Here is a 26,195-nt window from a genome sequence, read left to right as displayed (position 1 = left end):
GTTGTGTCCCCCATTACAAGTCTGGTGGTGAACAAAGCAAAGGGGTATATTAAGATGATGGGGTATGGATAACAGTCTAGTCAACATATGATCTGCATCCCCAGGTATATTTGTAATTTGGCAATGCTCAACATTATGGGACCTGAAAGATGGTCTGAGCCTTTCTTTTTCAAATTACAAGTGGGGAAACAGAAGAGCTCCATTATTGATTCAAATTGGAGAAAACAAAGTTCACTGGGAAGAGTCCTCAAAGAGATATTTTTTCAAAGTGAAAATGTTTCCTTTAATATGAACCTTTGCATTGTTTGCAAATGCCTCGTTTAAAACAGTGAGTGGAGGAGTTTTTGAAACCCCAAGTAATAAAATGTATTTAATTACCTGAGAAAGTAAAAAAGCTAATTGAAAACTATTATGTACAAACTTTAAAAAATATTCAAAAGCATTTTGGATACCAGTAAGAGTTTCAAATGGAATATTTTATTGACATGTTAGTTGTCTTTTTAACATGTACACACACACTGACACACTCTGATTGATCTGTGTGGAACAAAGGTTGACTAAATATCCTAAGGGAAAATGAAAAATTAAAAAATATATTAATTTTTCATTGTTATAGACAATTACACCCACATCACCTACAAAGCTATTACTGGTTCTGTCCAAGGAAGCAAAATGGCATAAGAGGAAAGTTGTGGGTAATTCAATAGTGACATAACTGAAATCTCAACATGAGAAAGCTGACAAAACATGAATTTTTGCTGTGAAATTTCTTTGCAAAATATGAAGAAAAGTCTGTCAGTGGGCAGTAATTAAGAGAAGATGGTGAACTTCTTTAGTCAATTCTCACAGTATTGTGCAGGGGCATCAAGAAAACTGCTCAGTCCTTCTCTGGGACCAGTTTCAGAACTTTTCCAATCGCAATGGTCTTACCCTCATCTCTTAAAGTAAAACGACCCATCTGAGGAAAATCCTTGAATGTTTCGAGGCAGATAGTTCCTGCTGTCCTTAAACGGGCAATGCACACTTGATCTTGTTTCACAAAGCGGGGTCGTGTCTTACTTTTCTCTCCTGATTTTTTGTCTACCAAGGAGATTAAGGCTGTTATCTCAACTTCCTCAATACAAGTATGAATGTGCAGCACCGCATTATAGCCTGGGCAGATGATAGACTTGTGCTCAATAATCACTATCTGAACATCAAATGTGCGTCCAGAATGGCACAGATTATTAGGGTCACAAAGTATGAATCCAGGAAGAATCTCTTCTTCTTCAATTCCCTTCAGTCTGATTTTAAGGTTTTCACCTGGGGCTACATAATCAGTTTCAGCATCATCAGAAAGAATTCCAAGAACTTCCACATTGTGCTTGTTCGGCATCATCACAAGCTGCTGGCCTTTAAAAATGGATCCTGATTCCAGCTTTCCCAGGACCACAGTACCCATATCCTTGTACTTATCCACAATTGGCAGTCTAATTGGTCCATCAATTGATCTGTTGAAGTTTGGCATATTATCCAAATATGGAATAAATGGTAATCCAGTGTACCAAGGGCAAAAATCTGATTGCTCTTTAATATTTGCCCCAGTCAGCCCTGAGCAAGGCATAAAGTGAATGTCCTTTTTGGGACTAAAGCCGACTTTTTTCAAAAAGGGCACCAGTTTTTCTTTACATTCTTCGTATCTCTCACTGCTCCAATTTACTGTGGGATCATCCATCTTATTGATAAGCACTACTAAATGTTTTACCCCTGCTGTTTTTGCCAACATTGCATGTTCTCTTGTCTGTCCACCTTTCTCAAATCCAGTTTCAAATTCTCCTTTCCTGGCAGAGATTACCAGTACAGCCAAATCAGCTTGAGAAGCACCACCAATCATATTTGGGACAAAACTCTTGTGGCCAGGAGCATCTAAAATGGTGAAATGTTTCTTTTCTGTTTCAAAATAGGCACGACCCACTTCTACTGTTTTACCCTTGTCTCGTTCTTCCTGATTTGTATCTAAGGCCCAGGACAAATACCAAGTTTCTCTGTTTTTTTCTTTAGCTTCTCTCTCATATTTCTCAAGTGTCCTTTTGTCAACCATTCCTGTCAAAAACATAATTTGTCCTCCAATGGTTGACTTTCCAGCATCTACATGCCCAATGAATACCACATTTACGTGTTCTTTTTTAGGAGCACCTGAGGGCATAACCACAGATTTAGATTTTCTCACTTCCTCTTTCTCCATCATTTCTTGGCCACTCTCTTCTGGGGGCCCTGAATCTCCCAAGGAACTACCCCCTGGCTCAGCTTCACTTACTTCTTTATTGTGCTCCCATGATTCTTCTAGAACCATTTCCACCTCTCCATTTTCTACAACAGGTTCTGAAAGTTCCATAGTAATGGCTGAATTGGAACCTTCACGCCACACTAACTGTTCCTCTTTGGAATGTTCCACAGGTGCCTCCCGTCCCAGCCTTTTACCTTGAGGGTCGCCCGCGCCGGTGCAGGTTTCATCGATGCTGGTGATGTCGGCCAGGGGGGTCTGCGGCTGGGCCGGGCCCCGCAGAAAGGACGGCACGAACTCCGCAGCGTGTACATTAGGCACGAAGGGCTTGGCGTTGACGTTGAGCTGACGGCTGAATGCCGAGCTGAGATGCTCCCGTTGGGCCTCGGCCACCGCGGAGGAGGCTCCGTCTCCGCTTGGGGCCAAACCCGGGGTTTCCATGTCCACCTGGTCCCAGCAGTCGGGCGCGGAATCGCTGCTGCTGCTGCCCAGATCCATGGTCTGAGGACCTGATGGGTGGCGGGGAGGGAGTGGGATTAACACGCCAGAAAGAGCGGGCTACGCCGCCAGGGGTAAGGCTGCAAGAGCGAAGGGGCAAGGGGGGGGCGACACGAACCTTAGCGGCAGCGCGGCAGCAGCTAAGTCCCAACACTGCATTCGCAACTGCGGCAGCAGCAGCAGATATGGCGGCTCAACCCTCTCCTCTTGTGTGTGAGCGGATCTCCTCCCCCAAACCCCAACCACTTCCGACTCCTCTACAGCCGACCCAACGCGGGGCGTGGATTGACCCCTCGCTGCCATCCGTACGCTGGGCCTGCTTAGTTCTCAGCCATGGACTAAGTCCGAAAGTAGGATTTGTAAAACGAAATTTTCCATTAATTTTTGTTCACAGGATCTGGGAGAGCAATTTGATAGTGTAATAATTAAACCTAGACTGGCACGGCTGATTTACAATTCTACTCAAAGATTCAAGTAAAAATGAGAATTGCTATTGGACAAATGGAGGCAGGAGATGGGTTAACTACCCAGAAACCCAGCAACCAAAGGAAGAAATTACTGACTAGAGAGGCACTCATGAAATACATGAAGATGTAGTTGAACCCAGGAAATGTAACTTGAAATCACTCATTTAATTTGAAACCCAGAGGCTTTTTGATTTTCCCTCATCCAGAGGACCCCATAAGCCTGTAACTTTTGTTGATGACTTCTGTGGTGTAAGGATGGGGTTATAACTTGTTTTCATGTTAAGTACTCTGACTGTGTCCATGAAAGGAATTGCCAAGGAGAACGTTGTCCCACTGAACCTGCCCAACTTACAGTATTTGTGCTGCTGCCTGAACAATGGCTAGCCCAAAATGCTGTGATGGATCACATAGACAGGCACTGGCCCCAGATCACTTGTATTCTAACCAATTTATATTCTGAGTATTCCTGCCTCGCTCACCAGCACCTCCTCAGAATACACCCCGGGTCCTCAGTATTTCCTGTCCCATTCTGGAGGCTTAGAACCCTATTCACTGCTCATACTTCTGGCACTGGGTTTGTCTGAGGACAAATCAGTGTCATGTTGGAACCTTCCCCAGTTAGTGGTAATGACAGGGTATGTGGGTGTCAGCCTATTTAAACCGATTAAGACCTCTGAGATGAACAAAGTCCATAGATACTAATCAATAGAATCTCACCTTCAGAAAGACTTTATAATATTTGACCCAAAGCTTAGAAGAGTTAGTCTGTAAATTATCTTAATTTAGATCAAACTGAAATAGAAAAAAAGATACAATTTGCTAGTACAAGATGAGGTCATAAAGTTGGATATTAAATAAATCCAACAAGTCAAAATACTTGAAAAATTGGTCACTGGTTTATAACTTAACAATTTTGTTCTCCAGACTAAGGTACCATATGCCTAAAGCCAACAGTTGCACTGAAAACATACTCATTTCCCCGCTCCCAAAATGTGGCAGCAGTGACAAATCCCCTTGGGAGCCAATTCTGCTGTATGCAATAATAATTCTGGGAGGCCATGAATAGACCTGTATATCCAGGCCCTATAGAAGGACAGTATTTAAAAGCCCCTAACTCCCCAATTATCCCTGCCCTAATTAACATAGACTGTTTTCTGTTAACAGCAACCAAACACTGAATAGTAGAAGTGCCAAATAGCCGGGTTCATTTCAAGGCCTAGCATTTCAAACTAATTCTTTGTTAAATTTCTTTAACTGCTCTGTGCCTCAGTTTCCTTATTTGATAAGTGGAGATGAATCCACATTCATATGTACACCGTGGGTTGCTAGTGCAAGGATGCATTGTGGGTACAAAGAAACACAGAGAATGAAATTACAAAATACTTCAGCACATTCATTATTACTCACATACCACTACTATAATAAAGTATGGGACAGCAACATCAATCAGGGCTAAAATGCTTATTAGCCAGGCCTTGGAGTATGCACAGAGAAAATAGCCTAATTTTGAGGTTAAACTGGGAAAAACATATCTCCATTCTAAGGCAGTTTCTATTGCCTGCATGTCCATACCACACTCTGGGAATTTATTTCTCCAACGTTTCAAATACTAGGTGAGAACAGAAGTACAAAACCAAAGCTAATGAGGTAATCCTGTTACTTTTGGAATAATTTGAACACAATTATGGGAATCTGAAGAACTCCAAAAACTAGGATATTATGCAGTCAGTATTACTCATTTTACAACGGTAGTAATAATTGCTACAGTAAAATTTGGTGAAGCGTACAAATAATACTATAATTATGTGACATCATGTAGATGATAGTTAACAATAGGTTGTAATCATATATGTGTATATACACATAAACCATATACATACGTATCAAATAAACATACCAATCTTAAATTTACACAATATTATACATCTATTATCTCAATTAGAAACAAAAAATAAAATAAAGTTTGGGGAATCACCCTCAGCTAGAACTGAATTGCCTGATAGCCAATAGCTAAAGGAGCCCCTCTCAGACAATAGCCTATATTGGGGAAAAAAGGTAAAAAAAGGTCCTTATATGTAAACATGATGGCCAACCAATTCCTGCATATAATCCAGTGATCCATGTGTAAATATTACTGTCATTTCTAAGAGTAATGGAATAAGTTCAAGGTGTCATCTAATTCCCCTACACTTAATCCAACATTTATTATACAGCAGCCTGTATTCAAGTAATTGTGGGTACAAAAATTTACACATCCGGACGTTGTATGATTTATAATGTTCTAACAATCTTTTGCGGAACTCATTTCACATCGACATAAGAGAGCTAGCTTTTGGCCCCATGTTTGAAATCAGAAAATTGAAGTTTGAGGAAAAGGAGGCCGGTCGCCAGAGGGTCTTTGATGTGACCAAGTCCAAACACTCAGCATCCAAGATGCACGGACATAATTGGAAAAACCACTGAGATGAAGAAGCAGAATAAAGAAAGACACTTGTTGATGTGCTGACAAGGTACTTCCATAAGAGTGCTGGGACAGCGGTAAGGAGGAGCTGTGTTAGGGAAAGAGGGAAATTTGGGCTCTGCAAGTTTCTGGGAAGTAGAGCAATAGCAGATGATGGCGCAGATGAGCACAGAGAAAACAGCGTGAGTGAGGATTAATGGTCATGTGAGGGAATGAATTTTGGAAGCCAAAAGATAATGAAATTCATGAGTTGAGGTCACTTGTCTCCCACCACACCCCCATGAACCTAGAAGTATCCAATGAAGGAGAGTGAGTGTTACATTTTCTGAATCCCAGTGTAGTAATACTTGAATAACACTAAAGAGGGCAAAGGCATAGTGTCAATTTCAAACATCTGATGGCAGGGCGGGCACAGAAATATAATGTTATGACAAAACAATCAAGTTATGATATCAATACACCTCACTCAGTTATTTGACATACTTAAAGCACACATTTACTAAGCACCTGCTTGTGTTCGCTCCTGTGTAGGCAGATTCAGACTGAGTCTGCATCACTTAGGGCCAAATTGAGTGTCAGTGAGAATAATAACTAAGATGGACCTAAACACATCAGGTGTGGTTAAATATCGAGTCCATAGCGACTCTAAAGAAACAAAGACTTCCTAGTCACCATTATGAAATGCTATGAAATAAACTCGTTATTTTGAAATTGGGTGAGCAGAGACAAATAATGAAACAATTATCCCATGCCATGTTTGGCACATGAACTGTAACATTGGTTCCCAAAGAGTGGATGAGGGAAGCTGTTCATCAGAGAAGAATTCCATCCAATAAATAAAGAAGGGTAAATAGAAGTAAAATATCTCAAATTTAATTTTTTTAATGTTTATTTAGTTTTGAGTGAGAGAGAGAGAGAGAGAGAGAGAGAGAGAGAGAGAGAATCTAAAGCAGGCTCCAGGGTCTGAGCTATCAGCACAGACCCTGACGTGGGACTCGAACCCATGAACCGTGAGATCATGACCTGAGCCAAAGTCAGAAGCTTAACTGACCGAGCCACCTGGGCACCCCAAAATATCTCAACTTTAAGCTTCAAAGGACGCCAGCGATCTATGCTGGCAATATAAAAAGAGGGACGGCCATACAGTATGTGCCTCCTCAGGGAATAATGCAACACTCCTCCGAGGCTTTTTTGCTAAAATATGAAGACTGACCCAGAAGAAGACTCTACCTCTAATTCCCTGTCACAGATGGCAGGATATCCTTCTTTCTCATGGCTGAATTAACATTCCTCTGCACATATGTCCTTTTTATCAACAAATAGAATCTTTCACAGGGGACCCCTACATATGTCCCATCAACTTTAGTGGGCAGAACTTGGTCACATGGCCGCCACTGTTAGGTGTAGGGGAGGCTGGAAATACCATCACCCGGCAGAGGAGAATGAGAGAGCCATGACTGCATTGGAGAAGTCCAGAGTCCCATTTTTGGGATTAGGTATAATTTTTTTTAATTTAAATTTCAATTAGTTAATAATTCAGTGCAATAGTGGCTTCAGGAGTGGAATTCAGTGATTCATCACTTACATACAACACCCAGTGCTCACCACAACAAGTGCCTTTCTTAATACCCATCACCCATCTAGCGCATCACCCACCCACCTGCCCCCATGAACCCTCAGTTTGTTCTCTATTGTTAAGAATCTCTTGTGGTTTGTTTCCCTTTCTTCTCTTCCCCTCCCTTCCCACAATTTTATCTCTTTTGTTTCTTAAATTCCACATATGAGTGAAATCATATATTTGTCTTTCATTGATACACTTATTTCGCTTATCCTAATACATTCTAGCTCCATCCATGTTGTTGCAAATGGCAAGCTTTCATTGATTTTGATGGCTGAGTAATATTCCCTTATATATACATATAATACTTCTTCTTTATCCGTTCATCAGTCGATGGACATTTGGGCTCTGCATAGTTTGGCTATTGTTGATAATGCAGCTATAAATATTGGGGTGCATGTACTCCTTTAAATCTGTATTTTTGTATCCTTTGGGTGAATACCTAATAGTGGAATTTCTGGATCATTTGGGTAGTTCTTTTTTTAGTTTTTTGAGGAACCCCCAAACTGTTCTCCAGAATGGCTGCACCAGTTTGCATTCCCGCCAGCAGTGCAAGAGTGATGTCATATCTCCGCATTCTCGCCAATATGCATTGTTTCTTCTGTTGTTAATTTTAGCCATTATGACAGGTGTGAGGGAATATTTCATCATGGTTTTGATTTGTGTTTGTCTGATGATGAGTAATGTTGAGCATCTTTACCTGAGTCTGTTCACCATCTGGATGTCTTCTTTACAAAAGTGTCTATTCATGTCTTCTCCCCATTTCTTCATTGTGTTGTTTGTTTTATTGCATGTTGAGTTTGATAAGTTCTTTTGAGAGAGAGAGAGAGAGAGAGAGAGAGAGAGAGAGAGGGAGAGGGAGAGAGAGAGAGACAGGACGTAGGTGAGCAAGGGGCAGAGAGAGAGGGAGAGAGAAGTGGGGCTCACCAGTAGGGTGCTCGAGTTCACCCAAAGTGGGGCTCCTGCTCACCTGAAGTGGGGCTCAAGCTCACCCGATGTGGGGCTCGTGCTCACTCAAAGTGGGGCTTGAGCTGACCCAATGCAAGACTTGAACTCACGAACCATGAGATCATGAGCTGAGCCAAAGCAGGTGCTTAAACAACTGAGTCACCCAGGCGCCCCGATGAGTTCTTTATAGATTTTGAATGCTAACCCTTTATCAGATATGTCATTTGAAAATATCTTCTCCCATTCCATAGTCTGCCTTTTAGTTTTGTTGATTGTTTCCTTCCCTGTGCGGAAGCCTTTTATGAGAATATACTTTTTTAAAGCAAAATCAGTTTTTCTTACCATAGGGTATTGGTAAGAAAGACTCTTGGATCAGAAATGAACAAATCCAGTGAGAAGGAGAGGCAGGGCTCCTAGGACCAAAAAACACAATCAAGGGTAAAGGTTGACTATGCACTGGAAGGGATAAACTCATAAAGATTGAGCCACATTCCATTTCCAGGCACTTGCATAACTGCCACCTTGGTCTGTCCTATAACACAGGTAGCCAGAATTATCTCCATGTTATGATGAGGGAACACAGACCCCTAGAGGAGGGTTGAGGTGGCTTGTTCAGGGTACTGACTAGTCCCTCTATGACACATTATTTTCCCTGTCATGGATCATTGTTCCATCTCTGACTTACTACATTTAGCATGGCAAACATAAACAGGGGGAAGAGAAAGAGGTCCACTATCTCCTCAGCACAGCACAAGGCATATTGCACGTCAGGAAGGGGGCATACTTTTAACTCTGGCCATTTCTCTGATGATGGGAGATGGTGGCACAAATGGGGCTGACAGGGTGTCTCAGAGATGATCCTGCCTCTTATGGGCTGAATTGTGTACCCTCAATATACATATATTAAGACTTTAACCCCCAGTACCTCAGAATACGGCTGTATTTGAAGATCAGGCTCTTGAATATGTCATTAGGTTGAAATGAAGCTGTTAGGCGGGTCCCTACTCCAATCTGACTGGTGTCCTTGTGAGAAGAGGAGATTAGGACACACGGTAAGAAAATAGAGGTGTGTGAACGCGGAGGGACAGCATGTGAAGAGGCAGCGAGAGGCTGTCCATGTGCAAGCCCAAGAGAGTGGTTTCAGGGGAAACCAACCATATCAGTACCTTAATCTTGGCCTTCCTAATTCTGGAACTGTGAGAAAATAAACTTTTACTTTTAAAGCCACCCAGTGGGTGACATTTTGTTATGGCAGCTCTTGTAAACTAATGCACTACCCCATGCTCTCCTTGCAACGCATCTGCACATCTTGATCAAAGGTGATGTGTGGGATCACATGAACTCAGCCACACACTGACATCAGAGTTGAAGACCTAACAAACTACTAGGGAAACTGTGTTAGAGTCTTAGCAATCTTACCATACTCAGAGGTAGCTGCCACACTGGTTGTGTTGCCAGCACGTCCGACCATAATCACAAAGAATGAGTCTGATGTGCGTTTGGTTCCATGAGCCCCTGCCATGACATTAACATCATAAGCCTGCTGATGTCCTGCCAGAGAATCAAAGAAACTTCCTAGAAGGCCTTTCTTAAACCCCATGTGCCATTTCGGGCTAATAATAGGTTTCCATTCAGGAAGGAAAATAGATGTTCTTTTTAATGTCAACTTTGCTCCCCTACCATGTTTTACCCAATGCCAGAAGGTTGTGACTCAATTCTCATCTGTCCTTAATGTCCATCCTTTAAGACTCATGTTTCCTGAGATGCAGATCCTGCCATCTGAACGCTCACTGTTTTCTAGCTAGGTAGATAGATGCATGTGGCTCAACAGCATTTGTAGATTGATGGGTTCTTGTGTGAGTCTGTTCTGAAGAGTACCAGGGAGAGGGAAATTCCCATTATGTAAACACCTCAGGATCTAGTCTTCGGATGACTGAAAAATATTCCATCTGGGGTGTCTGGGCGGCTCAGTCAGTTAATCCTCTGACTTCGGCTCAGGTCATGATCTCACAGCTTGTGAGTTCGAGCCTCAGCATCAGGCACTGTGCTGACAGCTCAGAGCCTGGATCTTGCTTTGGATTCTGTGTCTCCCTCTCTCTCTGCACTTCCCCTGCTCATGCTCTGTCTCTCTCACTCTCAAAATAAATAGACATTTTAAAAATTAAAAAAAAAATTTCGATCGTGTTTTCATATGTCATGTGAAACTCAATTGAGACATCATAATCCTGAAGACTCACCTGTTAACATGTGACATTTCCTCTTTCCTTTGAAAACTTATTGTAGATTTACTCAACTCTTCCTGGAAAATCAAGGCACTGAAGGTATGAAACCTACCTGCTCAAAGTAGATACTGTAGGCAAGTAAGAGCAAGGACACAGCAGGATGCCCCGTCGTTATTAATCCTATTATCACCCTGTTGATTGTCCCATGCTTGCCAATTAGTTATAAAATCTGTTTTTCAATAGATGAAGCAAACCCTTCAGGTATCCAAATGAGAAAGGAGAAGTAGTGTGCTGGCTGGGTGCTATCTCTGTCAATTATACTTGCGTGTGTGTGCCAGAAAAGAGTCATCTAACGTGAAAGAAACAGTGAACAGGTTGTGTCCACAAACACTGACCCTGGGAAAATAAACATTTTTTTTTGTTTCTTTGTTTGTTTTTCATTCCCATCTAAGATGGCTCAGTTTCTTTGCTGAAAGTTAGAAAAGAGTGTACAATTTCTCTGCTGTAATCTTGAAGTAATTCATCCACTAAGAAATGAAACTTCACCATGAGAGGTCTGAGAAACCGGTGTAGATAATTTCTTACCTCACTTAGTTTAATCTTGAATAGAAAATAAAGGGTCTGTGGTGAAGAACCCTTTTAATTCTTTTCTGTCTTACAGAATTGAGAACACTTCACTCACTCATTTATTGGAACAACACATCTATTACTGACACCTTGCCGAGGAAGGGGAATCTTACTTGATCTTTGCCTAAACTCTCCCCTAAACTCTCAGAGCTGTGCCTGAAGAGGCATGCGGGGAATCATGCACATGCCGACAGTGGGATGCCAGAGGTTAGTTCCAAGTTTTTCTTACCAAACTGAAAGAAATGGAAACCTTGTTACTTCTAACCTTTAAAGTGTCTTCAGGATACATGCTACAAGGGTGGTTAACCTTGAAAATTTTAAGTGAAATAACCCAGACACAAAAGGACACCTATCACATGATTTTACAGATATGGAAAGTCTATACTAGGCAAAATCATAGAGACTGAAAGTAGATTAGAGGATATCAGGGATGGGGTGGGAGGAGTAGAGGGGGGAGCTACTGTTCAATGTGTACAGAGTTTCTGTTCATACTAATAAGAACTTTGACAGGAGTGGTGATAGTTGCACAATATTGTGAACCTAATTAATGCCACTGAATTGTACACGTAAAATGATTCAAATGACCATTTCACACACTATATATGTATATATATATATATATATATATATATATATATATATATATATTTACCACAATAAAACATGTTGAGGGCATTTGATCAGGAGGCAGAAATCTCTCTTAAGGGCCAGAGGCAGCCATCTAGAAGGGGATTCTAAGTCTGTCTCTGGATAACAATTGCAGAGCCAGGCAGAGGGCCCAGTATCCAGCAAGGGTTCCATAGGTATTAGCTGCTACTTAAACTACTGTCTGTCCCTTTCCTTTCATGCGGAAGTTGTATCTCTGAGGTCTCATTAACAAACCTATGCACCTGTCAGCCTTCTGCTTGGTCTTTCCCTGAACTTTTCTCCCTTTCTCCCCTCCATTCTGCTGATTCTGATATGCTTTTACACTCCAATGTACGATTCTTAATGTCAGCGATTGTATTTTTTTTTTTTTTTAGTTTTTCATTTCTTGGTGTATCCATTTGGTTGATTTTGAAGTTCTAGTTTTCTGATGAAATCTCAATTTTGTCAGCCATATTCTTGAACATATTAATGATAATTATTTCACAGCCCATGTCTGACAATTATGCTATTGGGATATTCTGGGGATGTTTTTCTCTTCCTCTTTCTCTTAATCTGTTTCTTGATATGTCTGGTGGTTTAATTAAGTGCCAGGCATTGTTGTGCCAGGTGGTTTAATTAAGAGCCAGAGCTAGTCCTCCCAACAGCAGCGGTTGGTGCCGTGGTAGATGCCTCCCTCCCCTGGGTATACTGGCAGATATAGAGTAGGAAAGCCAGTGGTACTGGGTGACTGAAGAACAGGCAAGGGGGAAATGCTCTATGTTCCTTAGGTCCTGAATCCCACACCCCCACCTAATGACATCCATGGCCCATGGAAGCATTTTTCTGCTACTAGAGACATCTCCAGCGATCATCCATCAGAAAATCAGGTGGACTCAGAACAATGTAGTTCAGCATAGCTTTGCAAAAGCCCATTAAACTAAATGACTATGGAACAACAGTCCACCAAAGTAGGTCAGAACAGACAGGCCAAACCTTAAAACTGGGCAACTTACTGGGGAAGAATGAAGAGTCCTTTTGTATAATATCCAAAATATGCAGGACAGGGAAAAAATCATTCTTTATATGCAGAACCAAGAAAGTTAAAACTTAAATGAGCAATGGCAATGCCCTGACAACAACAGAGAAGACTCAGATGTTGGGACTAGTTTGCAATGATTTTAACGTAGCCAATATAAAATTTCTTGAAGGAGTAATTATGGATTACTGTGAAATTAAAACATAGTAAACCTCTGTCAAGTTACAGACATGATATAAAAAGTACCAAATGGACATTAAAAATTAAAAAATCTACAGTGTAAAAAATAAAAACTTGCTGGCTGGCATCCATTGTAGAATATAGATGACAGAAGATGAAAGCAGTGAATTTGAGTACAGATCAACAGAATATACTCTTTGGGGAAAAAAAGGGCAAGCAAACAAACATGGGCAGAGAGGTGGGAGCTGTGGGACTAAAGCTAAAGAGCTAACATTTGTATCATCTGAGTTCCAGGAGGAACAAATAGTCGAAGCAATATACATCCGATCCTGATATGACACAGAAGCTGTGGAATAATCAGACAGGGAAGATAAACCATAATGATAAATATGTTCTACGATAAATTGATTTCTAATGGGAAGCATAGACAATGTGCAGCAATAGATAGATAATGTAGGTAGATAGATGGAAACTGTAAAAGAGAATAAAAGGAGAATACCAGCATTCATGCTAGTTCAATAGCTATGAAAAATGTCTCTGTTTGGGTCATCAGTAGTTGTGACCTTGAAGAAAGGCCAACGAGGGCTTCCCAAAGTGAAACACAAGTAGAGAGAAGATGAAAAAACGCAGAGTAGAACATCCAAAAACTGGAACAATTTCAAAGTATGTGACATACGCATGAATGGAACACCCAAAGTGGAAGTCAGAGCAGAAAAATATATTTGGAAAATGACGACTGTGAAATTTCCAAATTACTGATAGGCACTGAATCATACATCCAGATGTTCACAGCTATCAAAACAAAACAAACAAACCAACAAACAAGCAGCAAACGAGCAAACAAAAAAGCTACCTGGTGGCCTATAAATTTGAATTAAAGAAGAGACAAAACAAAGAAGAGATCTTGAAGAAAGCCAGACCAATGCACCCCCCCCACACACACACACACACCAAGAACAGAAAGAACTACAATAACAAAAACTGCTTACTGATAGAGAAACAAGAAGAAAATTACAATGGAGTCATGTCAGTAGCAGGAAGAGAGTATAGGAGTCATGCAAGCAGGAAGAGAGTATAGGAGATCTTGTTAAGGTGCCACAAGATAAATAACTCACCCACCTATGATCATTTATGTGTCTAGTAAACAATATTTTGTAAAAAGGGATGGTAAATAAAGTCTTTTCTCTCAGATAAAGAAAAATGGAATCATCACCATTAGACCTATCCTGCAAAAAATGGAAAAGATTTTATTGAGGAAATAAGAAAAATGATACAGGTCAAAAATGTGGATTTATATAAAAAAGGAAGTGCATCAGAGAAGAAATGCATAAAGGTAAATAAAGTTAATTTTTATCGTTTTTAATAGATCAAAAGTAACTTGTTTATATAATTAAATGTTTTTATCTTTTTCTTAATAAATGGCAAATATATGTTTAAATAATGAGTTATAATGTATCTGGTGATTATAGCATATGAAAAAGTGAAAAGAACGGCATTCATGTAAAAAGGGGAAGAAATAGTGTCACTTACCTGCCCAATTTGTCATTTGCAGGTGTCATTTGAATGTGGCCTTACATTAGTTTAAAATCTACGTGTAACCTCTAAGGAAAGCTCTAAAATGTTTTTAAAGACCTGTAATTGATGCACTAAGAAGTGAAAAAAACTGGCTTTATATAAAATGTTCAATTAAAACCAGAGAAGGCAGGAAAGTAAGCCTCTTGTAATGAGTAGAAAACAGCTATAAACATGGTTGATATCAATGCAAGTGTTTCAATAAGCACTTTAAATAGGAATGGTGTATAAATAGCAATCAAAATTCACAGTGAATTTTATTACAAGTGTATATTGTCCTCAAGCACCTATTTGCAATTCAGTGATTCCGATAGGCTAAAGTAAAGGTATGGAGAAAGACACACCATGCTAACAGTAAGCTAAGGAACTCTAGAGAATTTATATTAATTTTATACTGTCAGGGGCATAAAACTCACAGAAATTGACAGAACTGTCAAAACCATAAGAAGCCTCAGTAGATACGACTAGTAAATATGAGTTTTTATTCTGGATATGATCTTAGGACAAAAAAAGAAAATTAAGGAAAAGCTGAGAAAGTCTTCAGTTAATGACAATGTATCAATACCAGTTCATTAATGTTATAAATATGCCTCCCTTAACATTAAATGATAATAATAGGGGAATGGGATTTTGGGATATGTGGGAACTGTCTTTACTCTCTTCATAGTAATTATGTAAATCTGAAACTGTTTTATAACATAAGATTTATTTTTAAGATTCTCTTATGGTTTGTTTCCCTCTCTCTTTTTTTCGCCCTTCCCATATGTTCATCTGTTTTGTTTCTTAAATTCCATATATGAGTGAAATCATATGATTGTGGTGAGCACTGAGTGTTGTATGTAAGGGATGAATCACTGAAAACTACTCCTGAAACCAATATTGCACTGTCTGTTAACTAACTAGAATTTAAATGAAAAATTTTAAAAAGTAAATAAAGAAATAGATTTTAAAAATAAATTAAAATAAAATGTAAATTTTATTTTCAAAAAGCACATTGCTACCATATTACAGTAGTTGCAGCTATCTTGATGCTGTCTGGACAGATATATGTTAGGACATAAAATTTAATTTTTAAAAAATTATACTCAACTTTATTCCCATAACATGGCTGCAGCCAACTGTTTTTGAGCTGCTGAATTGTGGGTGGATGAAATTACAGAGCTCTTCTAAGAGAGAAAAAGTGGCAGAAGGTATATGTGAGCAAATTACAGCTGAAAACATTCCTAGTCTGTGGAACAATACATACATCAAAATCCAAAAAGCACAGAGAACTTCCATTAGATTCAACAAAAACTGACCATCACTAAGGCATATCATAGTCAAATTTACAAAATACATAGACAAGGAAAGAATAATAAGAGCAGCAATAGAACTTAAAAAAAATCCTTAACCTACAAGGGAAGACAGATCAGGTTTGTAGCAAATCTTTCCACAGAAAATTTGGCAGGCTAGAAAGGAGTGACAGGATATATTCAACATGCTGAATTGGAAAATATGCTGCCAAAAATTCTTTATCCAGTTAGGCTATCATTCAGAATAAAAAGAACTAAAGGAGCTTATGACCTCTAAACCAGCCTTGCAAGAAATTTTAAGGGGGTCTTTGAGTGGAGAAAAAAAAAAAAAGAACAAAAGTAACATATTAGAAAGGACCAGGGAACATCACCAGAAGCTCCAATTCTATAGGTAACACAAAGGCACTAAATTCATATCTTTCAATAATCACTCTGAATGTAAATGGACTAAATGCCCGAATCAAAAGACATAGGGTATCAGAATATCTGTATCTATATCTATATCTATATCTATATCTATATCTATATCTATGTATATAGATATAGATATATATATTCATATATATATATATATATATATATATATATATATATATGACTCCTCTGTATGCTGCCTACAAGAGACTCATTTTAGGCCTAAAGACACCTACAGATTGAAGGTAAGGGGATGGATAACCATCTATCATGCCAGTGGACATCAAAAGAAATCCAGAGTAGCCATATTTCTATCAGACAAACTAGGTTTTAAAACAAAAACTGTAAAAGAGATGGAGAAATACATTATATCATAAATAAGGGGTATACACAATAAGAATATCTAACAGTGGTAAATATTTATGCCCCCCAAATTGAAAACACCCAAATACATGAATCAATTAGTCACAAATATAAAGGAACTCATTGATAATAATACAATAATAGTATGGGACTTCAAAATCCCAGTTACAAAAATGGACAAGTCCTCTAAGCGGAAAATCAGCAAAGAAACAATGGCTTCGAATGACACACTGGACCGGATGGACTTAACCGATATGTTCAGAACATTTCATCCTAAAGCAGCAAAATATATTCTTCTCGAGTACACATGGAACATTCCCCAGAATAGATCACAATCAGCCCTCCACAAGTACAAAAAGATTCATATCATATGATGCCAATTTTCAGACCAGAATGCTATTAAACTTGAAATCTGCCACAAGAAAAAATTTGAAAAGACCACATATACAGGGAGATTAAAGGATATCCCACTAAAGAATGACTGGGTTAACCAAGAAATTAAAGAAGAAATAATAAAGTACATGGAAGCCCATGAAAATGAAAACATGACAGTCCAAAACCTTTGGAATACAGCAAAGGCAGTCATAAGAAGGAAGTATATAGCAATCCAGACCTTCCTAAAGAAGGAAGAAAGGTCTCAAATAGACAACCAAACCTCACACCTAAAGGAGCTGGGAAAAGCACAGCAAATATAGCCCAAACCAGCAGAAGAAGGGAAATAATAAGGATTAGAGCAGAAATCAATGATATTGAAATGAAAAAAAAAAAAAGAAAGAAAGAAAAAAGTAGAGGAGATCAATGAAACTAGGAGCTGGTTCTTGAAAGAATTAACAAAATTGAGAAATCCCTAGACGGATTTATCAGAAAGAAAAAGGAGAGGACCCAAGTAAATAAAATCATGAATTAAAGAGGACAGATCACAACCAACACTTCAGAAATACAAACAATAATAAAAGAATATTATGAGCAATCATATGCCAACAAATTAGGCAATATGGAACAAATGGAAAAATTCCTAGAAACATATAAACTACCGAACTGAAACAGGAAGAAATAGAAAATTTGAATAGACCCATAGCCAGTAAATAAAGTGAATCAGTAATCAAAAATCTCCCAGCAAACAAGAGTCCAGGGCCAGATGGCTTCCCAGGGGAGTTCTATCAGACATTTAAAGCAGAATTAATACCTATTCTTTTGAGTCTGTTGCAAAAAATATAAATGGAAGAAAAAACTTACAAACTCATTCTGAGGCTAGTATTACCTTGATTCCAAAACCAGACAAAGACCCCGCTAAAAAGGAGAACTATAGACCAATATCCCTGATGAACATGGATGCAAAAAATCTCAACAAGATACTAGCAAATATAATCCAGCAATACATTAAAAGTTAATCACCACGATTAAGTGGGATTTATTCCTGGGCTGAAGGGCTGGTTCAACATCTGAAAATGAAACAATGTGATACATCACATTAATAAAAGAAAGGATAAGAACCGTATGATCCTGTCAATAGATGCAGACAAAAAGCATTTGACAAAACACAGCACCCTTTCTGGATAAAAACCCTCAAGATAGTAGGGATAGAAGAAACATACCTCAACATCATAAATGCCATATATGAAAGACCCACAGCTAAGATCATCCTCCATGGGGGAAAAACTGAGATCTTTCCCCCTAAGGTCAGGAACATGAAAGGGATGTGACCTCTCATCACTGTTGTTCATCATAGTACCGGAAGTCCTAGCCTCTGCAATCAGACAACAAAAAGAAACAAAGACACCCAAATTGGCAATGAAAAAGTCAAATTTTCACTCTTCACTGAGGACGTGATATTCTATGTGGAAAACCCAAATGACTCCACCAAGGAACTGCTAAAATTGATACATGAATTCATCAGTCAGATATACAATCAATGCACAGAAATTAGTTGCATCTCTACAGACCAAAAATTAAAGCAACAGAAAGAGAAATCAAGAAATCCACCCCATTTACAATTGTACCAAAAATCATAAAATACCTAGGAATAAATCTAAGCAAAATGGTAAAAGATCTGTATACTGTACAATATAGAAATCTTATGAAAGAAATTAAAGAAGACACAAGAAATGGAAAAACCTTCCATGCTCATTGATTTGAAGAACATTGATAAAATGACAATACTACCAAAAGCAATCTACATATTCAATGCAATACCTATCAAGATAACACCAGCATTCTTTACAGAGCTAGAACAAACAACCCTAGAAGTTGTAGGGAACCAGAAAAGACCCTAAATAGCCAAAGCCATGTTGAAGAAGAAAAATGAAGCCGAATCCGAGCTGTAATCATCAAGACATATGGTACTGGCAAAAAAACAACAACAACAACAAAAAAAAAAACAAACAAACAAAACAAAACAAAACAAAACAAAACAAAAAAAAAACAGACACATAGATCAATGTTACAGAATAGTAAACACAAAAATAACCCACAAATGTATGGCCAACGAATCTTTGACAAAACAGGAAAGAATATCCAATGGAAAAAAGATAGTCTCTTCATCAAATGGTGTTGAGAAAACTGGATAGTGACAATGCAGAAGAATGAACCTAGACCACTTTATTACACCATACAGAAAAATAAACACAAAATGGATGAAAGACCCAAATGTAAGACAGGGGATTATCAAAATACTAGAGGAGAAAACATGCAACAACCTCTTTGACCTTGGCTGCAGCAACTTCTTACTAGACATGTCTCTGGAGGCAAGGAAAACAAAAGCAAAATTGAGCTATTGGGACCTCATCAAGATAAAAAGCTTCTGCACAGCGAAGGAAACGATCAGCTAAATTTAAAGGCAACCAATGGAATGAGAGAAGACATTTGCAAATGACCTATCAGATAAGGGGTTAGTATCCAAAATCTATAAAAAATTTATCAAACTCAACACCCAAAAAACAAATAATCCAGTGAAGAAATGGGCAAAAGACATGAATAGATACCTTTCCAAAGAAGATATCCAGATGGTAACAGACACATGAAAAGATGCTCAGTATCACTCATCAGGGAAATACAAATCAAAACTGCAATGAGATATCAACTCACACCTGTCAGAATGGCTAAAATTAACAACTCAGGAAACAACATGTTGGCAAGGATGCAGGGAAAGAGGAGCCAGTTTTTGCACTTTTGGTGGGAATGCAAACTGGTGTAGCCACTCTGGAAAACAGTATGGAGGTTCCTCAAAAAATTAAAAATAGAACTATTCTATGACTCAGCAACTGAACTACTAGGTATCCATCCAAAGGATGCAAAAATGCTGATTTGAAGGCCACATGCACCCCAATGTTTATAGCAGCGCTATCAATAATAGTCAAATTTGGAGAGAGCCCAAATGTCCATAGACTGATGAATAGATAAGGAAGATGTGGCATGTACACATAATGGAATATCACTCAGTGATCAAAATGAATGAAATCTTGCCATTTGCAACAACATGGAGAGAACTAGAATGTATTATGCTAAGCAAAATAAGTCACTCAGAGAAAGACAAATATATGATTTCACTCATATGTGGAATTTCAGAAACAAAACAGATGAACACAGTGGAGGGGAAGGAAAAAATAAGATAAAAACAGACAGGGAGGTAAACTATAAGAGACCCTTAAATACAAAGAACAAACAGGGTTGCTGGAGGGGAGGCAGGTAGGAGGATGGGATAAATGGGTGATAGGTACTAAGGATGGCACTTGTTGGAATGAGCACTGGGTGTTATATGTAAGTGACGAATCACTAAATTCTACTCCTGAAACCATTAAAAAATAAATAAAATAAAGTAGTACTTACAAAAATAAATAAACAAAAATAAAGAGCTCTTCTACCATCACAGCCCTTATGCTCCCTTGGAATCCTTTGGGGATGTGACAGAGAGGAGGCAGCTTCGTGCAAAACTATAGTGTAAGGATGTACAATATAGTGATTCCAGAATTCCATATATCACCTGGTGGTTATCATGAAAGTGCACTCCTTAATCCCCATCACCTACTTAATCCATCCCCTCACCCTCCCCTCTTGTAACCATCAGCTTGTTCTCTATAATTGCGTCTGTTTCTTGACTTGTATTTCTTTTTTCCCCCTTTGCTCATTTGTTTTGTTCCTTAAGTTCCACATATGAGTGAAATCGTGTTATGTGTCTTTCTCTGATTGACTTATCTGACTTAGCATTATACTATCTAGCTCCATCCATGCTGTTGCAAATGGCAATATTTCTTTCTTTTTTATGGCTGAATAATACTCCATTGTGTATATATACCACATTTTCTTTGTCCATTCACCTACTGATGGACATTTGTGCTGCTTCCATAATTTGGCTATTGTAAATAATGCTGCTATAAACATAGGGGTGCATGTATCCCTTTGACTTAGTATTTTTGTATTCTTTGGGTATATACCCAGTAGTGTGATTACTGGATCATAGGGCGGTTCTATTTTGAACTCTTTGAGGATGCTCCACGCTATTTTCTGGAGTGCCTGCACCAGTTTGCATTCCCACCAACAGTGCAATAGGGTTCTCCTTTTTCTGCATCTTCGTAAGCAACATGTTGTTTCTTGTGTCATTGCTTTTAGCCATTCTGACAGGTGTGAGGTGATAGCTTATTGTAGTTTTGATTTGAATCTCCCTAATACTATTTGATGATGAACATCTTTTCATGTGTCTGATGGCCATATGTATGTCTTCTTTGGAGACATATCTGTTCATGTCTTCTGCCCATTTTTAAATTGGATTATTTTGGGAGGGTGAGCTTGATAAGTTCTTTATATATTTTGGATACTAATCCTTTATTGGATATGTCATTTACAAATGTCTTCTCCTATTCTGTAGGCTGTCTTTTAGTTTTGTTGATTGTTTCCTCTGCTTTGAATAAGCTTTTAATTTTGATGTAGTCCCAGCAGTTTATTTTTGCTTTTGTTTCCCTTGCCTTAGGAAACATATCTATAAAGAAGTTGCTATGGCTGATGTCAAAGAGGCAACTGCCTGTGTTCTCCTATAGGAATTTTATAATATCAGGTCTCACATTTAAGTTTTTAATCCATTTTGAATGCATTTTTGTATATGGTGTAATAAAGTGGTCCAGTTTCTTTCTTTTGCATGTTGCTTTCCAGTTTTTCCAACGCTACTTGTTGAAGACACTGTCCTTTTCCCATTGGATATTCTTTCCTGCTTTGTCAAAGATTAGTTGACCATATATTTGTTGGTTTATTTCTGCATTTTCTTGGTGTTAACATTCTTGTCAGCAGGTTGAGGAAGAAACAGAATAAGGAGATCTCACAGGGGGCTTTTGGCAGTCATGCTGGTCAGTGTTGTACATCACTTAGGCCCACTTTCCCTTGACAGGATTCAGTCTACCAGCCACAGTGACCTTCTGGAGGCCTGGGAAACTCCAGGAGGAAAAGAAAAGGAGTTTGGAAAACAGCTAGTCAGTCTGTGCTATTGGCATGACAAATATGTTCACAGGACAGAATATACAAATTTATCTGTGTATTTTCAAAATTCCCAGCCTCACACATAATGAAAGAAACCGTGTATTTTAATTATAGTAAGATACCATCCATTCTCTATCATATTGACAAATATGCAATCATTTGAAGCACACTGTTTTGGTGAGGATGTGGGGAAAGGGAAATGTCACAGCATTGTTAGTGTGAATTTAAATTGATAAGCATCTAGAGAGGGCAATTAAGCAATATCTGTCAAAATTATGTGTGCATTTACACTTTGATCCAGAAATCCTACTTCCATGAATTTATCCATTGGACATATTTGCACAGGTGTGTAAAGAAGTTACATATAAGCTTATTCAGTGCAGTATTGTCTGTAATAACATTAGTTTGGTAAATCCATAAGTGTCAATCAGCAGCAGACGTGTTAAATAAAAAAATAAGAGAGAATACGTCAATGTAAAAGGACACCATGCACCTATATTTTTTTTAAAAAGTATAATATTATTTAGCTGAATAGCTAAGTGTACATTCTGAAACTATATTGCAGGAATCCAATCCTGGTTCTTCCTGCTTTTAGCCATATTAACATTGGCAATTTATTTAAATTCTATGTGCTTTAGTTTCCTCATCAAGAAATGAGGATAATTACTTCAATGGGTAAGATGAGATTAAATTAATTAAACACTGTCTAATTTTTGCCCACATTATGATCACCCAGAACTATCTCCAAGATACATTAAAAATGAAAGAATACAGGTCCCAAAAGCTGTTTGGTATTGAACCATTTGTATAAAAAGGGGAGTGGTTAAAATATGTAAATGTTTATATATGTGTAATATACTTCTGCAAGGAAGGACATATAAGAACCTAGTGGAAAAGAGTGCTTGTCTTTGGGGACAAGAACTGGATGCTTCCACAATTGGGGTGAGAGGCATACTTGTAACTGACTTTTTTAAAACTTTTGTATTTTATACCATGAAGGCATGTATCATGTAGTCCATTTTTCTTTTTTGTTAAAGGCAAGAACAGAAAATAAAAAGCAATAACACAGACCAAGTTGTATGCAATCTGAATTTGTGACCTCTATGCACGTACAGCTGTGTAATGTGTAAACTGAAAATGTGGGGTTTCTTGTTAAAAAATCGGGAAAATAGTTTTTCCCCTTTCTTCCATTGTCCTTCATTTGACTTGTCATTGTGTTTTATATTTGCAGTTTAATGTTGTGGAGGTCCTCAGAGGTGTCTGGGGGCCCTGCCCCAGACCTGGCAGTCTCTGTCCTGAACCTTCCTGCACCCACACGCAAGTCCCACCAGAGGGAGGAAGGTAGTAGCAGCTACTTGGGCAGGAGAGGGAGAGGGAATCTGGGTGAGTGAAAGAACCCGTCCCAGTGAGGCCAGTAGCTGGTAGGACTGAACCATAGGAAAGCTGAAGCTCCAGGCCCCAGCACATACTGCATCATCCCATGAGACATCATTTACAAAATATAAATTCAAAGAAAAAAGGTTAAGAATTTCAAGAATCAACATTAACCCACAAGCCCAGGCACCCATTACCAGCATGAGCCCCGTGGGACCAACTATACTGGTTGCAGGTCCTTAAAGTCGGCCCTACCATGTCTTACCTGTGAGCCATTGGCCAACTTCTCTGGGGTTTCAGTTTCTTCGCCAATAGAATGGAGAGTGAAGAAAAAAAAAAAAACCCTCATAGGTGTCTTCGTGAGATTTCAATGGGATTTTATATGTAAAGTGCTTAGCATAGTACCTGGCACACTGTAATAAATCATTATAAGTTGAATATAATTATTAAATTATTAATGAGACTATAATTTATATTACATTATCAATTAAAATGAGTTATTGTACTGAAATTTGAAATGATTAAATGCTTTATTAAAATAGTTAATGAACACATGCAAACATTACAACAAATAGAAACATAAACCACAACAGATTAAACAGCGGTACTCCTCCTACTCCGCCCAACTTTGGTTGTAGGGCATTGACATATACAATATCAGTTGTTCTTCAAATTTATCAAGCATGAAATTTTTTTTATTTATAAGTTTAATTTTTTTTATTTTTTAAATACAATTTATTGTAAAGTGAGCTAACATGCAGTGTACACAGTGTGCTCTTGGCTTCGGGAGTAGATTTCCATGATTCATCCCTTACATACAACACCCAGTGCTCATCCCAACAAGTGTCCTCCCATCACCAATTTTCCCCTCTACCCCACACTCCCCCATCAAACCTCAGTTTGTTTTCTGTATTTAAAAGTGTCTTGCACTGTTGGTGGGAATGCAAACTGGTGCAGCCACTCTGGAAAACAGAGTGGAGGTTCCTCAAAAAAATCAAAAGTAGAATTACCCTACAATCCAGCAATAGCACTACTAGGAATTTATCCAAAGGATACAAGAGTGCTGATTCATAGGGGCACATGTACCCCAATGTTTATGGCAGTGCTTTCAACAATAGCCAAATTATGGAAAGAGCCCAAATGTCTATCAACTGATGAATGGATAAAGAAGATGTGGTTTATATATATAAAGCATTCCAATTTCTTTCTTGCCACAGGGATTTTGCAAATACTGTTCTCTTTGCCTAGAACACTGCTCTCCTAACCTCCTTAACCTCACTAATCCCTCTGTAATTAATTAATTCCACAAATAAGTGTGAAACAGTTACCTGGTGTTAAGCACTGTGTTAGTTTTGAGGGCTGTATAGCAGGATGATCAAAGCCAGACATTTTCCTAGATCTCCTTTTGCTTCCAGTGAAGCAGGTAAAATAAAAAATAATTCAACACCACATTAGTGCATATATATCTTCCTTAATTTACAATGTGGTTATTTTTGTTTCCTTTCCCTTATGTTCATCTGTTTTGTCTCTTAAAGTCCTCATATGAGTGAAGTCATATGATTTTTGTCTTTCTCTGACTGACTAATTTCACTTAGCATAATACCCTCCAGTTCCATCCACGTAGTTGCAAGTGGCAAGATTTCGTTCTTTTTGATTGCCGAGTAATAATCCATTGCATATAAAAACAGGGAGGGGGACAAAACAGAAGAGACTCATAAATATGGAGAACAAACTGAGGGTTACTGGAGGCGTTGTGGGAAGGGGGATGGGCTAAATGGGTAAGGGGGCACTAAAGAATCTACTTCTGAAACTATTGTTGCACTATATGCTAATTTGAATGTAAATTTAAAAAAATTTTTTTAATTAAAAAATTAAAAAAAATAAATAAAAAAACAATTTACAATGTGGTTATGCCCTGATAAACCCATTGCAATTTGAAACATTGTATGCCAAAAATGTATTTAATACACTAATTTACCAATCATCACAGCTTAGCATAGCCTACCTTAAATGTGCTCAGAATGCTTACATTAGTATATAGGTGGGGAAAATCATCTAACACAAAGCCTGTTTTATCATAAAGTGTTCAATATTTCATGTAATGTATTGAATACTGTACTGAAAGTTAACAACAAGATGATTATATATGTACAGAATGGTTGTAAGTGTATTGGTTGTTTACCCTCATGAACACATGGCTGACTAGGAGCTGTGTCTCACTGCCACTGCCCAGCATCACAAGAGAGAATATTACCATGTCTCTAGTCCAGGAAAAGATCAAAATTCAAGATTCAAAATTCTGTTTCTACTGAATGCCTATCACTTTTGTATCGTCATAAAGTTGAAAAATCATAAGTTGGCCATCATAAGTCAGGGACCATCTTTATAGAATTCTAAAATGACTTAATCAGTTTGATAATAAGAATCACACTCTTGTGAGTTCAAAATAATAGGAATTTAGTCTAGACTTGAGGGTGGGGGACAATTGAGTGGCACTAAAGTCAAGTCTGAAGGATGAATGGGATATTAATTAATGGCCAGTCAGTCCTGACTGCAGGAATAGCATGTTGAAAAGGCCCTGTGGTCAGAGTAAATACCGTAGGTTCAAGGAACGGAAAGGGGTTTATGTGACTGGATTTCAAGGTACAAGTAGGAGAGTATTGTGAGATGGGGAGGCAAAGAAGTATAATGGCTGATTTGGCCTATATTTGACCCTCAACTCTCTCACTTACTAGCTTTGTAACAGAGGTCAAATTCCTGAACCTCTTTG

At 38.4% G+C, this 26,195-nt stretch overlaps 1 protein-coding gene across 1 annotated transcript; it reads right to left on the bottom strand.

The window, feature by feature from the left end:
- Nucleotides 1–455: 455 nt before the first annotated feature.
- On the bottom strand, nucleotides 456–2,969 carry GSPT2 (G1 to S phase transition 2). The gene is made up of 2 exons (XM_047067457.1): nucleotides 2,880–2,969; nucleotides 456–2,772 (listed from the first exon to the last, which is right to left on the bottom strand). The coding sequence occupies exon 2, from the start codon at nucleotides 2,759–2,761 to the stop codon at nucleotides 878–880; it is 1,884 nt and encodes a 627-aa protein (XP_046923413.1). The 5' UTR covers nucleotides 2,762–2,772; nucleotides 2,880–2,969; the 3' UTR covers nucleotides 456–877.
- Between the last annotated feature and the right edge of the window lie 23,226 nt (nucleotides 2,970–26,195).

This window comes from Lynx rufus, unplaced genomic scaffold (genome assembly GCF_022079265.1).
Source record: "Lynx rufus isolate CCGP_SWC_20201006 ecotype Redwood Valley unplaced genomic scaffold, mLynRuf1.p SCAF_70, whole genome shotgun sequence".
Lineage (NCBI taxonomy): Eukaryota > Metazoa > Chordata > Mammalia > Carnivora > Felidae > Lynx > Lynx rufus.
The sequence above is the reverse complement of the archived record's forward strand: the minus strand, read 5'-3'. Positions and strand labels throughout refer to the sequence as shown.

What these genes read in the sequence shown, in the direction of transcription:
- GSPT2 (XM_047067457.1), bottom strand. Translation starts at nt 2,761, where the DNA reads ATGGATCTGGGCAGCAGCAGCAGCGATTCCGCGCCCGACTGCTGGGAC.